Consider the following 15,057-nt stretch of genomic DNA (forward strand, 5'->3'; position numbering starts at 1 on the left):
AGGAAGAGTGACTGCAACTGGGAGTGGCTGGAAAAATGGCGTTTTTCTTCACTTTTCTAAATTAAAAATTGCAGAGGTCCCCACCCCCAGGTGCAGAGCTCAGGCCCATGCTCAGCAAAGGGGGGCAGCTCAGTTTACTGGTGGGAGGGGACTGGTCTGCAAAGTGCAGGCAAATGAAACATGCAGGGAACAGTCTAGAAACTCGTGAATTTAAGAGGCACAGGAATCAAGGTCTCCGAAAGCCTTCATGGCTCAGAGACGAGGTGCTTCCCTTTGAAACTAGATCTGGTAAATAAAGACAAGTAAAAGAAAGTATGAGACTGGGATCTCATGACAGTCACAGTACTAAGATTCAGACCACAGTAATAGTGAATTCAAATATTCTGGTCTTTGGCCAAGGGCCAGGCTCCTCTGGCAATCTGGGCGGGCCTGACCTGCGAAGCTGACGTCAGCGAGGGCCACCCTGCCCTTCAGTGGCCGGACACGACCTTGGGCCTTTGTGGGCGGCCTGGCTTGGGTTGTGTCGCTGGGGCCAGCTCTGCCCTTGCGAAAGCCGAAACCTGCGGGGCCTCCGGAGGCGGCCGGGGCGGGGCTGGGGCTGGGGCGTGGTCGGGGCGGGGCCTCTGGCCAAGGGGCGCGCCGGGGGCGGGGCCTGGGTGGGCGAGCCTACGCAGGAGCGGGCGCTCTAGAGGACGCAGCCCCGGCAGCCCCGGCGGCGCGCGCGCGAACGGCGGGGGCGGGCCTGCGGACCCGGGGGCGGGGCCTGGGCGGGCGCGCGTGCGCAGGCGCCGGCCGGGAAGCGGCCGCGTGCAGGGGAGTGTGTGTGTGCGCGCGCGCAGGCGGCAGGCGGGGCGCCCCGCGGGAGGCGAGGGGCGGGCGGCGGGCGCGGGGCCGGGGGCGGGGCTCCGAGGCGGGCTGGGCTAGTGGGGCCGGGAGCGACGGGACCAGGGGCGAGCGGCGAACCGGGCGTGGAGCTCGGCCCCGGCACCATGGACGAAGACGACAGCTACGGTCAGTATGGCCCGTGGCCCGACCGGCAGACGCCCTCTTTCTCGCTTCCTCTCTTCTCCGGCCCGGCGCCCGGCCGCGCCTCTGGCGGCTCGCGTTTCCCGGGGACGGTGGTGCCGGACGGGAGCCCGGGGCAGCAGGGCCGGGCGGTGGCCTCCGCAGGGCAGGGGTCCGCGGTGGCCCGGAGGCGGAGGGCTGAGGGACGCTGAGGGGCCGGCGTCGCAATGTCCGGGTCTCCAGGGCGGGCGCCGGGGGTCGCCGGGCTGGGGTCTCTGGGGCCGTGGTCGTGGACCGGGGTCTCAGGGCCCGAGTGTCCAGGGTGGGGATCTTCGGGCCGATGCTGGCGAGGCGGGGATCTCCGGCCTCCGGTCTCTGGGACGTGGGTCTTAGGGCCCGGGGTCTCTGGGGCGAGGGTCACTGGGTCTGGGTCCCGGGGGCGAGGGTCGCCGGGGCGAGGATCTCGCGGCGGGGGTCTCGGGCTGCGTTCGCAGAGCGAGGGTCGCGGGGCCGGGGTCTCGGGCTGGGTTCGCAGAGCGAGGATCTCGGGGCGGGGGTCTCGGGGCCGGGGTCTCGGCGGGGGTCGCGGGCCGCTATCCGGCGCGGGCCCGGCCGTCCTGCAGCCCCACCGCGGGCCTCAGCGATCGCTCGAGTCCCCGCGGGCGCGTTCTCCGTAGTTTCCGGCCCTTTCGGTGTTCGCAAGTTGTGTGCCCCGGTCCAGGTCTTTGTTCAGAGCGAAAATGAGAAAACAGAGCCAGCGAACCCGTAGTGGGCAGGCTGCGACTTGAGGGTGCCGTCGGGGCCAGGACCCCGGCCACCCCCGATCGCTGACCGCTGTTGCGTGTGAACTGGCTGCTGGTACGAAACTCCTGCCGGGGAAGCCCGACGGGCGCGGAGTAACCCAAGTTTGCTTTCTTGTCTGCGCACAGAGACGCGGCATCGTAATCACACAACACAGAGAAAACTTGACAAAACTACCATTTTGCAAATCCTCCTCCAGCTAAGCTTACCCTGGAAGCTCTTGGCCAGCGGCAGGGCATTCCTCCCGCAAATAGCTCCAGATCGTGGGGTGCTGCAGGTTCCGTGAGATGCTTTAGTTAAGTCACTGACCATTTTGTTTATAGGAAATTAAAGAGTGGCCTATAGAAGGAGTGGTGAACTTTTGTCGTTTAGTGGCAGAGTTTGAAACGCTTATGAGGCTAAATGGAACCCAGTCCTGCTTTAGTGACAAAGCGACATAGGCAGCGTTTGTTTCTTGAATTCTGAGGGAGCAAGCTTTGTCAGTGGGCTAGGTTATAAATGTGAATGGTGAAGCATGTGGCTATGGTTTTCTGTTTATTTATGGGTAAGTTGTTGAGGAACTGCTGACGCCAGAAGGGTGGACCCTCAACCGTGAGTGGCAGACGGCAAGGGCCGCTGCTCTCAAAACCCGCTGTGGCCTGAGGTCCACAGCCCATGAGGGGTGGTACCCATCCCATGTCCCCTTGTTTCCTTACAGGTAAAAGCAGTATGTGCTGTTTGTTCTGTGATTGGGAAAAAAAAAAAAAAAAAATCACTAGACCGTAATGGGAAAGAATTAAAAAAAAGTGTGTGTCTCTGAATCACTTTGCTGTACAGCAGAAATGAACACAACATTGTAAATCAACAATAATGCTTCACCTTAAAAAAGATTTAAAAAAGGATTGAAATAAATGTGAAATTCTCTAAAAAAGAAAAAAAAAAAAAAAAAAAAAGACCCTCTGGCGGGGCGCAAAGGATTTTTTGGCCCCTCCGGGCTTCTCTCTTTCTGCCCACCCGGAGAAGCCTTCTCCAGCTTGGCCTGCTGCTGTTTTCTGTGCTGTTGCTTTCTGCCGGATCTCAGAGATCGCAGTGTTCTTCTCCCAGGCTTTCTTCATGCTCGCTCCTGGGGTTCTGACCCACCGGGCGAGGCAGGAAGCTGTTGGTCTGGTTGCCTTTAACACAATGACTGCCCTGCCACCAGGCATGACATGAGTTTGTGCTTGGAAGAGGTGAAGGGAGGCAGGCTGTACTTGTTTCCTGTGGTGACTCTAACTTGGTGGCTTACAACAACGTACATTTGTCTTAGAGTTCTGGAGGTCAGAAGTCCACATTTGGCCTCCCTGGGCTGAAATCAAGGTGTTTCTAGGGCTGTGCTCCTCTCTGAAGGTCCCAGGGGAACATCTGTCTCCTCGCCCTTTCCAGCGCCTGGAGGCTGCCCACGTTGCTTGGCTGGTGGCCACCTTTCATCTTCAGAGCCAGCAGGTAGCATCTTCTCATTTCTCTCTGACCTCTGCTTCTTCTAATGAGGACCTTGTGCTGCCCTGGACCCCCTTGGATGAGGATAAGGACCCGAAGCCTTAATTCTGCGCTGGTTAATCCCCTTTTGCTGTGTAGGGGTAACGTACTCACAGGCTCTGGGACATCTTTGGGGGCTGGCTGACCCCGGGGAAAGATGAAGAAGCTTTTGCTTTCTCTTTATACAATTCAAAAAAATTATATTCTTTGTATTTTGGAGGAACCAGAAAGGTTGAATTAGAGAAGATTTCCCCACCCAGAGGTTTACCACTGGAAAAGTACCTAATAGCTCAGGGTGATCGTAGGAAGATTTTCGGTTCTTTAGGCTTTGCCTCCATCTCCACAACCTTCCATTTCCCTTATGGGTTGTTGTTTTTTCTTTAATGGCCACACCTGTGGCATATGGACGCCCCGAGGATCAGATCTGAGCCACAGCTGTGACCCAAGCCGCTGCAGGCAGATTCTTTTTTTTTTTTTTGCTTTTTAGGACGGATGGACGTTCCCAGGCTAGGGGTCGAATCGGAGCTGCAGCCGATGGCCTACACCACAGCCACAGCCACACCAGATCCTTAACCCACTGAGCGAGGCCAGGGGTGAACCTACGTCCTCATGGATAGTAGTTGGATCTGTTTCCGCTGAGCTGCAGCAGGTACGCCCCGTGCTGAGGACTCTTAAAGCACTAGAACGCCGTGTCCGGGGTTTCCCTCTCACCTTCCACTGCTGGGTCCTGGTCCTGGGTCAGCCTAGGACAGGACCAGGGTTGGTTGGTGGGTTGGTTGGTTTTTCTCCTTTTCTTTTTTGGCCACCCCTTGGCATGTGAAGTTCCCAGGCCAGGGGTCAGATCCAAGCTGCAGTCGTGACCTGTGCCACAGCTGCAGCAACGCCGGATCCTTTCACCATTGTGCTGGGGCCAGGGATCAAACCTGCGTCCTGGGGCTCCGGAGACTTTGTGCCACAGCAGGAACGCCCAACCACGGTTGTAACATTGTATCTTTGGGGAAAGGGGTTATGATTTCCTAGCTACCACCTTGGTATAAAGAAAACTTTTGGAACATAACTTCTTTATAATGAGCTGAAGAGAGAGTCTGGGTTTCTCTCTTCAATTAAAGAGAATTTCAGAAACGAAGCAGGAGGCCTTTCTTGACTGCATTCTCTTAAGTGTCCTGTGCAGACCCGGTGACAGCGCCACTGAGTCTGGAAGCCCGTTCTCCTGTACCCGCTCTGTAATCCCGAAGGGTTTATTCGGAGGGTCTTAACTCACTAGGCTGGCACAGCCTGGTTCAGACTTCACATGTCCTGTGAAGGTCTGTGTGCAGTGGGGGGAAGATGAAACAAAAGTCATTTGAAAGCTTATTTTTCTTTGGGAAATATGGAATTAGTGATTTCCTAAAAGCTTAATTGACACTTTCAGAAAGAGGTTCCTGATGCTGGCGGCTGGCTGGTCTTTATGCAGCCCTCCCCCGCCAGCTTCTTTCTGAACCCTGAGGTGATTGGGAGGGGGTTTTTGGTTTTTGTTTTCTTCAGGTCACGTTACCCTCTTATTAGATCACTGTACTTCCTGGACGCCACGGTTCCCTTTGCAAAAGGAAGAGGCGTTTTTGCCTCCCTGGGGACCCTGCCCAAGAAAGGCTCAGCCACTCTTTCCTCTCCGTGACTTCGGGGCTGGAACAGACCCCTTTAACCTGCGGTCTGCCGCTTAAAGGGCTCCTGGGCGCCCTCTGAGGCCGTGTGGGAAGGGGCCTTTTGACGTCTTCGGCCTTCATCTGGTCCTCAGACGGCTCTGACTCCAGGACTTGCTGCTCCAGGAGGTGCCAGTGTGTCGCCTCTCTGTGAGGACAGGTCCTGAGGTGGCGCTGGGCGGGGTCGTCCAGTCGTGACATCGGGAATGTTGTATCGAGACTCTGACAAAACACTCGGGCGTCCGAGCCCAAGTTCTCAAGCTGGTCGAACTCGTGGTGGTGCCGTCAAGGCCCTCGCTTCTCCCCCGGATCCGTCTCCTCTTGCCTCTTTCCACCTTCGGGCTCGTCCCTATTCGGCGGCAGGAGGGGGAGGAGGCCTTTAAGAACGAAGCCTCTGCAGAGAGTGGGGACGTCCGTCTGGCCCGGGCACACCTGCAGTCCTTAGGCGATGGGGTGAGGCTGGCAGGGGCGTGCCTGGGTGCTGCTGTGGGGCGGTGGCGTCCGGGAGAGATGCCCTGTTTCCTCTCTGTGCCTCCGGAACAAGGAACAAGCGTGGGGCCTGGTCCCTGGCAGCAGCTGCCGAGGGCACAGGGGATGGAACCAGGTTCCATGTGGCAAAAGTTAACGTTCATTGACCTTAAAGTTTTGTCTTCGACGCTCCATCCCAAACAGAAACCAGAACCATGTCTCTGAACGTGCTTGACCCAGGGCCAAACCAGTTTTCTTTGTTTTTCTGTGATATTGATGACTTTCATTGTTCCCAAATGCAGCTCCACACTTAGTGATGTGCGTTTACTGAAAAGAATTCAGTTGTATGAAGTTGGGGCTTTCCTAGAAAATCTGGAACATGAGGTTACCATAGGGATACATTTTGTGGTCCTTAAGGTGGATTTCCAGGGGTGACAGTACCTTGTCAGAGGATATAAACATTTTCAGAGTTCTTGATGCACGGTGGTGCCAATTTGCTTTCCAACACGGCTGTGTCAGTCTGCCCCATTCTTAGTGACGTGTGAATGTGTGCGGTATGTGTTCCAGAGTCGATGCAAGTGTGCCACTGGCGAAGATTAGCATTTGAAAGCTTTTTTTTAAAAAAAAAAACTCCTAATTTAATGGTTACAAAATGGCACCTCATTATATCTATTGATTACTAGCTAGGGTGAAAAAAAATTTCTTCGGCATATTTGTGTATTATGACCTGGCTATTCATGTGGGATGATGGTTTCTTTATTTAACTGAGATTAATTCTTCTTTTTAAGGCTTCTGTTATATCACCTAATTTATGTTTTTCTCACTCTGATACTTTAAGCATGGGGAAAATATATATTTGTTTTCTCACTGGAGTTTGGGTCCGATTTTTTTTTTGTCTTCGCTTTTTTTTTTTTTTAAATTAGGTTTTTATTTTTTCTATTAGGTCAGATTTTGACCATTTGTGGCAGTCGCTAATTTACTTTTCCTTAGTTTTTCTCTTAAAGATTGAAGATCTCTCAACCCATATGTTGTCTTCCGGCCAAAACCAAAATATTTCTTTTAGGGGAGACCTTGTGAGTTGAGCGGCTTTTATCGGTTTGGGTTACAATGATAAATAGTTCAGTCTGTGGGATTTTCGGGCCTCTAACCGCTCCTTTCTGAATGTCCCATGTGTTAGTTCAAAACCATCTTGCCAAATAGAATTTTTTTCATATATATTTCATGTACTCAAGATAAGTCGTTCCGGAGTTCCCTGGTGGCTCAGGGGTCGGCACTGTCACTGCTGTGGCACAGGTTCGATCCTTGGCCCCAGGATCTTCCACATGCTGTGGATGTGGGGGAAAAAAATCGATAGTTCTACAGTAAGAGCTAGAAGGAGGGTGCCTTCTCATTTTAAGGTGAATGCAAGCATACAGGTCACTTGGTGGGGGAGGAGGGCGGAGATGTGTGTGTGTGTGTGTGTGTGTGTGTGTGGGTGTGGGTGGGTGTGGGTGTGTGTGGGTGAGACAGACAGACAGAGAGGGAGAGAGAGGGGGAGATGCTGCAGCAGAGGTTGGCGAGCTCGAACCTGAGAGCTGTGTGGCTGGTGGCGTCTTCTGTCCTCTAGGCCTCTCCGGCCCGGTCCTGCTCACCCTCCAAGACGAGAGCCCGGGACAGTGGGCTCCGAGGGAAACGCACTTTGCCCGAACCCGTCTGTCCACACCTTTGCCACACTGCCTCTTGAGGGTCTCTAATTATTGTTGCACAGTTTCGCTTGCAATAACAGAAGCATGGAGGAGGTGGAAAATTATTTAGAAATGTTCAAGAAGTAATCCCACATCCTCTGAAACTGCTGGTGAGGTTGTTTTGCTTCTCTCTTTGCATGGACTTAAAAAAAAAAACAACAAAAACACGCGATGTGGGGGGTTTTTGTTACTCTTCTGATCTGAGAAGGGGTGGTGCTGAGGTGGTTGTGAGCAGCTTCCTGGGAGGCGCGGCTCCTTTAGCAAGGCCAGGGTATCACCCTCCTTCGCCAAGGGCTTTCCATGTCTTCCACTTTTTTTTTTTTCTTTTGAGTCCTGAAGAAGGTTTCTATTTCAAAAGCATGCTTTTATCTGGCATCGCTGCAGTCTATAGTGTAATTACTAAAGTTGGGTAAGAATGATGCGGTTAATTTAACGCTATGAAAACCCTTCCCCTCCAGTAATCTTATCACAGGCTTGCTTTCTGCAGGCAGTTCATAAAGGCTTCTTCAGTCAACAAGCACTGGTGCCCTCTCTGCGCTGGGCAGCCCCTGTTGTCCCAGATGCCAGGAGCCCAGGAGGAAGCAGACTGGGAAGCAGGCAGGAGGGAGTGTGGGGTGGATGTGGCAGGTGTACCTGAAAACACAGGCAAACAGAGGAGAGCGGTTCTGCCTGGAGTCGGGGTGGGACCGGATTGGGCAGAGAACAGTGCATGGAAGAGCTGGCACTTGGGCTGGACTTTGAAAGATGAGTTGGTGCTGACTGGGTGACTATGGCAAAGAAATACATTTCAGGCAGAGAGAATGAGCAGATGCCAGGGCGAATGGAGGAGCTGCATGGTTCTCTGTGCCCTGAGAGCAGGCACGGGGAGGGGACGGCCCTGGAAGGCTCTGCTCACGATGAGCTGTCGGGGTTGGGGGGACTGGACTGTTTCCTGGGGATCATTTTGGGATGTGCCAAGATTCCTCCGTCTGGTGTGGTTCAGCCGGCAGCAGGGCGCCCCTTTGGGAGCTGTTGCAGCGTCTAGGTGAGGTCGCGGATGGCTGGGGGCCTGAGCTTAAGCTTAAGGCAGTGGGAGGGGGAGAAAGGGGAGCACCCACAGGACTGGTTGAGGACCTGAGATCCCATAGCCTGGGCTTGCCAGACTTTGGGAGGGTCCGAGCTTCCAAGGGAGTTGGGAAACAGAGTTGTGGATGAGAGTACTTGGTGGGTTTCTAGAATGAGTGTCCAGAGCTGCATGGACACCCCGAGTGGAGTCACAAGGTACTTCGGGGCCGTCCCCTGGGAGAGGTCCACTTGGGCAGCTGCGCTTGGAACTGGGGCTGAAATCACCATGCGAGCTCGTGTTTCATTTTGTCTGTTGGGGCTTTCATGTGCAGCAGCAGCTGCCAGACTGCATGTGTTTTTGCAACTTTTTTAGCTTAAGTTACTTTCTCTTATGCTCTCTGCTTCCCTGAAATACTGTTTCCAGCAGCCCCGCTGATTGAAATTAAGAGCATTTTGATGTTTAGCTGTATTGCATTTTCAGGTGCCGGATGGACGTTTCCCGTGGGCATTCTTTCATTTACCTGGAATTCAGACTTCTGAAGGCGTTCTTCTGCCTCTCTCCGTGCCAGTCTCCCTCCCTCATTTAAACAGTGTTCATCACCGTTTACCTATTACCCCAGTTGTTCTGCCTTGAAAAAACAATGTTTGATTCCTTTCTCTTTCTTGCCTTCTACATTGTTTTCCAGTTATCTATCCATCTATCCATCCCTTCAACCCACTTTTCATCATCTTCTCCCTCCGTGGCAGGGAATTTGCTTGATGCTGGGGCAGTGGAGGATTTTACAGTCGGACCGTGTTTTCAAGGAGTTTGCAGCGTAGCGGGGGTTGGGGGTTTAAACATTTCAAAAACATATGAGATGTGAACAAATGCTGTGGGAGCCTGGAGGATTCCAGCTTTCAGGGTGCTGCGGGTGAGATTTGCTTTGGAGTAAACCACCCAGCTTTGGGATCAAGTGAGGGGGGAGCCTCGCAGAGCAGTTGTTAGCCCTGTAACTATTTCAGCAGCAGCGCTGAGCCGCCTGCCATGCGGCTCAGTTCACTGCTGCACTTGTTTCATAGGTTCTTACTTTGTCCTCACACAGGCCTGGGTGGCAGAGGTGGAGAAATGGTGGCCGTGCCCGCTTAACAGGGGAGGTGATGGAGAAGCTGGCAGACCGATGTGTGAAAGGCGCCAGAGCTGGCGTTGGGCTGGCTCTCTGGGACTTGCACCCGTGTGTCCTCACCTCGGCCGCTCGGCCTGCTGGCTCTCGCCTCCTGTCGCTTCTCACCCCTGTGTTCACGTCGACACGCTTGGACGTCGACACGCCTCTTTCCCTTTTTCCCCCAGCCGCTGCAGTGACAATGCCAGATCCCTAACTTGCTAGGCCACCAGGGAACTGCCTGGTATGCTTTCTATCAACTTTCTTTTTTTGTTTTGCTTTTTAGGGCCGCAGCCACGGCACATGGAGTTTCCCAGGCTAGGGGTCGAATGGGAACTGCAGCTGCAGGCCTGCGCCACAGCCGCAGGATGTCAAATACAAGCCACGTCTGTGACCTGCACCAGAGCTCACAGCAACTCTGGATCCTTAACCTGCTGAGCGAGGCCAGGGATCAAACCCGCGTCCTCATGGTTCCTAGTCGGATTCGTTGCCGCTGTGCCATGGTGGGAGCTCCTCTATCAACTCTTTAAACTCTCTGGTTTTCTCCTGGAAGTGGGAGTCCCAATTCCGTGAGTTCCATGTCTGGCTAGAGGTTGGGTCCTTTTTGGGCTTAAACATGTGTCACAGCCTATTAAACAGATTTCTCCTGAAAGAGGCCACTGGTGAGTCCAGGGTCGACATTTGAGGAGCTCGTCGATGGGTGGGTGGCAGGGGCTTCTCCCGGGGCTCTGGTAAGCGGGGCTGGCGTGGCGGTGGCAGGAGTCGTGCTGGTGCCTGTGAAGGTTCCCTGGCACGTCCTGAGTGGGGCAGCCGGCATGTTGGAGAAGCCCAGGGCCCCGGGCAGGTGCGAAGAGCCCTGCCCGTGCAGGTCTGTGCCCAGCTGGCGGCTCCTTGCCCTCCAGCCTCCCAGACAAGCGAAGGAGCCTGTGGAGAGGGCGCCACTGCCGGGGGCCGGGGGGCCGGGCACACGACGGCTCCCGGTTGCAGCCCGGGCGGAGCGTGGGGCCAGCTGCCTCGTGGCCGTGTTCGAGGCCTTGGCATCGGGACCGCGGCTCAGGACTCCTGGTCTCACGCCTCTGGGTTTTCACCTCTTGGGGACGTCCCTCGCGTGTCAGGGCGACACCTGCCAGTAACGTGGAGCTGGAGCCGCTTCTGAGCGCCGTGGGCGTCCCCGCAGAGCCCCAGCCCTCCTGGTCACCCGAGTGGCCGCGGCAGGCAAGCTTCCTCCTCCACGGGGACTCGAGCGGCCTGTTGGGTCACTTTGACCGCCGCGCGCTGTGATTGCCGCCCCCGTGTCCCGACAGAGCACGGGGGAAAGGGGTGCTGAAGAGACGGGAGGGTTAGAAGGGGCAGATCGCTCCGGGTCAACAGCAAGGCGCTGCGGGAACGACAGGCAGCAGCCCAGGACAAGCCGCATCTGAAGGAGGCTGGCTGTGTGGGTGACTGCGACGCTTGCCGTGCAGCGGACGTTAACACAACATTGTGAATCAGCAGCGCTTCAGTGAAAGGAAAGATGTATCAAGAAAGTTTTCGAAAGAAAGACTATTTTATGGATGTGTAATATTCGCAGAGAACTAGGGATTCTGCCCTCGGCCTCGGGGTCTCGCCGTGGAGGCAGACCCTCTGGGCTGTGGCCCCCGGGGAGGCCCTCGCAGCTCTCCATGCCTCTGCTTTCCCCTGCCAGCGTGCTTCCCGCCCCGTGTGCTTGTGGCCCGTGCCTTCACTTCCCGGCCTTTGCTCAATCCCATCCCCAGGGAGGCTACCTGGATTCATGAAGCCCCCCGCCTGCACGCCCCTCCCCCTGCTTGTCCCCCACTCCCCGCCCCAGGCACTCATCACCTGCTGCCAGTTGCCTGTATTACGTGTGGCTGGTCTTCTCCAGCTGGAAGGGAAGCTTCCCCGAAGCCGGAAACTTCATCTTCTGTTTTCAGACGTAACCCAGGTGCCTAAGACTGGGCCCCGTGCACTGCAGGCCCTCAGGGTTTGGGGAGTGAATTGTTGGGCCCGTGCTCTGCTTGCCCGTCTGGAAATCAAGGTCATTGAAATTGCTGCTGAAAACCTGCAGGTGGTTGTTGAAGCTAGAGTTTAGCCATCTTACCTCACTTGTGTGATGCCTCATTTCATTCTTCTGTTTTGTGGTTTATTTGGGGGCTTGGTTCTTGCTGCAGCTGGGTGTGGTAGTAACCAGTTAGGAAGTTGCTCACGCCTGGCATGCCGGGAGGGCTGTGGGGATGCTTTCTATGCATTCAGAGATTTCAGTACAAGTCTTAAAAAAGGGACACGTGGATGGAGCACATGATTATTCTGCTTTTGAAAGATGAGTGTGGCAAAGAAATCCTTTACGAGGGCTCATGTAACCTGCAGTGAGGGGATTCGTGTGAGTCTGCTTTATGGCAGGAATTAAGGTGCTTGACAAATGTGTGTTTTGACAAGGATTAAAAATTGTCGGAGTTCCTGTTGTGGCTCAGTGGTTAACGAACCCAACCAGTATCCATGAGGACGCGGGTTCCATCCCTGGCCTTGCTCAGTGGGTTGAGCATCCTGCATTGCCGTGAGCTGTGTTGTAGGTTGCAGACTCGGCTCGGATCCCGTGTTGCTGGGGCTGTGGTGTAGGGCAGTGGCTATGTTCCAATTTGGCCCCTAGCCTGGGAACCTCCATATGTCACGGATGTAGCCTTAAAAGACGAAAGACAAATAAAAAATTGGTAATTCTCAGAAAACTAAATATAGAACGACTATATGACCCAGCTATCCTACTCTTGGGTGTATATCCGGACAAAACTTTCCTTGAAAAAGACACATGCACCCATATGTTCATTGCAGCACTATTTACAGTAGCCAGGACATGGAAACAACCTAAATGTCCACCGACAGATGAATGGATTAAGATGTGGTATATATACACAATGAAATACTACTCAGCCATAAAAAAGAACAAAAGAATGCCATTTGCAGCAACTAGTTGCATGGTTGCTGGGTGATGGAACTAGAGACTTTCCTATTAAGTGAAGTCAGAAAGAGAAAGACAAATACCGGATGATATCACGTATATCTGGAATCTAATATACGGCATAAATGAAGCTTTCCACAGAAAAGAAACTCATGGGCTTGGAGAACAGACTTGTGGTTGTGAAGGAGGAGGGGGAGAGAGTGAGATGGACTGGGGATCTGGGGTTAATAGAGGCCGAGCCTTGCATTTGGAGTGGATCAGCAACGAGATCCTGATGGATAAATCCGGGAACTAGATCTAGTCACCTGTGATGGAGCATGGTGGAGGATAATGTGAGAAAAAGAATGTATATAGATGGGGGGGGGCGGCTGGGTCACTTTGCCGTATAGTAGAAAATTGACAGAACTCGGTAAACCAACTATAACAGAAAAAATAAAAATCATTATAAAAAATTGGTAATCAATTTTTTTTTTTTTTTGTGATGAAAACTCAGAAAAGCAGCTGGACATGTCGGTGGGTTCTGCTTTGATTTGGGTCTTTTCTGGACCTTAGCACCATAGGGAGACAAAGTGGCTTGACTGTATTAGTTTTTTACGGCTATTTTAAGAAATCGTCATGATTTTAGTAGCCTGAAACAATGCAAATTTATTTTACTGTTCTGGGGGTCACAAGTCTGGAAAGGGTCTCACAGCTAAAACCAGGTGTCAGCTCTTTTTTGTCCTGGAGGCTCTAGGGGAGAATCTGTCCCCTGGCCTTTGCCAACTTCTAGAAGCTACCTGCATCCCGTGGCTCCTGGCAGTATTATGTTGATTTTGTTTGTTTTGTTTTGTTTCTCTCATTACGTCCTCAAAGCCAGCAGTGTCTTTCTCACGCGTCATCGCTCTGACGGTGACTTGGCCCCACTTCCACTTCTAAGCACCCTTGTGATCCTGTTGCGCTCCCCCGGATAATCCAGGGTAATCGCCCCAGTCCTGGGTCAGCTGATGAGCAGCCTTGCTTCCCCTCTGCCGTGGTTGTTACCAGAGCCACACATCCCAGGAACTAGAGGGTGCACGTCTCTGGGGCTGTTCTGCAGGCCACACCACTCTGGTGCTTCTTGTGAGGAGGGGCTTCCTCTTTGTTTTGGCCTCACCCGCGCCACGCAGAAGTTCCTGGGCTAGGGGTCAAACCCACACACATCAGTGACGCAAGCCACAGCAGTGACATCGCTGGATCCTTTAACCGCCAGGCCACGGGGGAACTCCCGAGACCTCTTTCTCCTCGAGGGGATGTGCCACGTGGCTGGGAAGGACCGTGGTATCGTGCAGACATTTTCCAGTTGTGTTAAGCATTTCTTGTCGAGAAGAGCGCTCCTGATTCAGAGGCAGTGCGCGTGCCTAGCAGCAGCAGGCTCTGGCCCCTGCATCCTGTTTGGGCTCCTCGCAGCCCTGTTTGTCTTCAGATCGCTAGAACAGAGAGTGTCTTCAGGCCAAAGGCGGTATTGTTGCGCCCGTTCTTAGGAATGTTTTTGTGCTTACTTTGCTGGCAGAGAGAATTTTTTTGGTTTCAGGTAATGGAAACATCCCTGAACAATGGAGCTGGATAGGGAAAAGGAGTTCATTATTCTGGAAGAAGATATTGGCATGACATGGGTGATTATTTTCCCAGATCATCTGCTTTTTTCCTTCATGTCACATGGTGGGCGTCTTGCGTCAAGGGAGCCTGACGCGTGCTAGTGCTCTTTCGTAAATTTGTGTTAAAGGCTTAATTTCCCCCCGAATAGGTTTCACGGATACGAAGCTGAATTTTTGGCTAAATACTACTGTCCTTTCCCTTTTTTGATCTTGCTGTAACCTCTCATTTTCTGAAACATATAAACATGTGTATATATAGCATTCTAATAGAGGAATTTCAGCTTCCCTTAAAGAACTATAAAAGTAACCTATCCTTAGAGGAAGAATGCTGTTGACAGAGAAAGTGTGAGTTCAAAGGGGTTTTACTGGCCCCAGCACGTTCGTGTGCTTTTAGTTCTCCGTGTCATCCCCGAGGGCCCTTGATTTCCACACGGAAGTAGGTTACAGATCCCCCAGTTCCTGCCCGGAGCAGCAGGACTGCAGAGAGCGGTCCTTGCGGGGCTGAACCGTGCTTGGAGAGCTGCCACTTGGAAAAAACAAGGACCTCGGAACCGCTTGGTATCCAAGGTCGGGGGTTCTCACGGGTCGGAGACGGTGGGACGGACGCGATCCCGCGGAGGCGCTGGGTGTCCACCGAGTGAGACGTGGAGCTCAGTGGACCTGCGTTGTGGCGAGGAGGGCGCGCTTTGGAGAGCCTGGCTCCGCGTGTGCGGGCGTGGAGCGCGGCCGTGCGATGCCGAGTGACAAAGCGTCGTGGTTGTTAAACAAAAGCATTTGATCGGTCACACTGGCACAAGCAAAGAAAAGCTTCTGTGACCCTCGTAAACACCGCCCCCAGAACTAAACTGTGCGTCGGGGAGAGCTGGTGGGGCTGGGGGACGGGCAGGGCTGTCTTTAGTGTTTCCCAGGGAGTGTGCGAGGTGTCAAGACAAGTATTGCGGCCTCACGTCTTCGTGGCAGTCACTCCAAGTGGGGGTGGCTGAATAACGGTGACACCTGGGGAGGATTTTAATTTAAGAAGGGCTGTCATCAGACTCATTTGATGTCTGTAACTTTTAGAAAGATGTGTGTGATGCTTCCTGTGTACAATTACTTTTCCCTTCTGTGTAAAATCTTAAGATCTCTTGTAGTGGGATTTTC

The 15,057-nt window shown here is 53.6% G+C and overlaps 1 protein-coding gene across 1 annotated transcript in view; it reads left to right on the forward strand.

Moving 5' to 3' along the window:
- Positions 891-15,057, forward strand: part of CYTH1 (cytohesin 1) — a 76,380-nt gene continuing 62,213 nt past the window's right edge. Inside the window, exon 1 of the mRNA XM_013989851.2 lies at positions 891-1,011. Coding sequence (XP_013845305.2) covers positions 990-1,011 — 22 coding nt within the window. The 5' untranslated portion in view covers positions 891-989. The remainder of the gene's footprint in view (positions 1,012-15,057) is intronic.

Source organism: Sus scrofa, chromosome 12 (assembly GCF_000003025.6).
Source record: "Sus scrofa isolate TJ Tabasco breed Duroc chromosome 12, Sscrofa11.1, whole genome shotgun sequence".
In the NCBI taxonomy this organism is placed as follows: Eukaryota; Metazoa; Chordata; class Mammalia; order Artiodactyla; family Suidae; genus Sus; species Sus scrofa.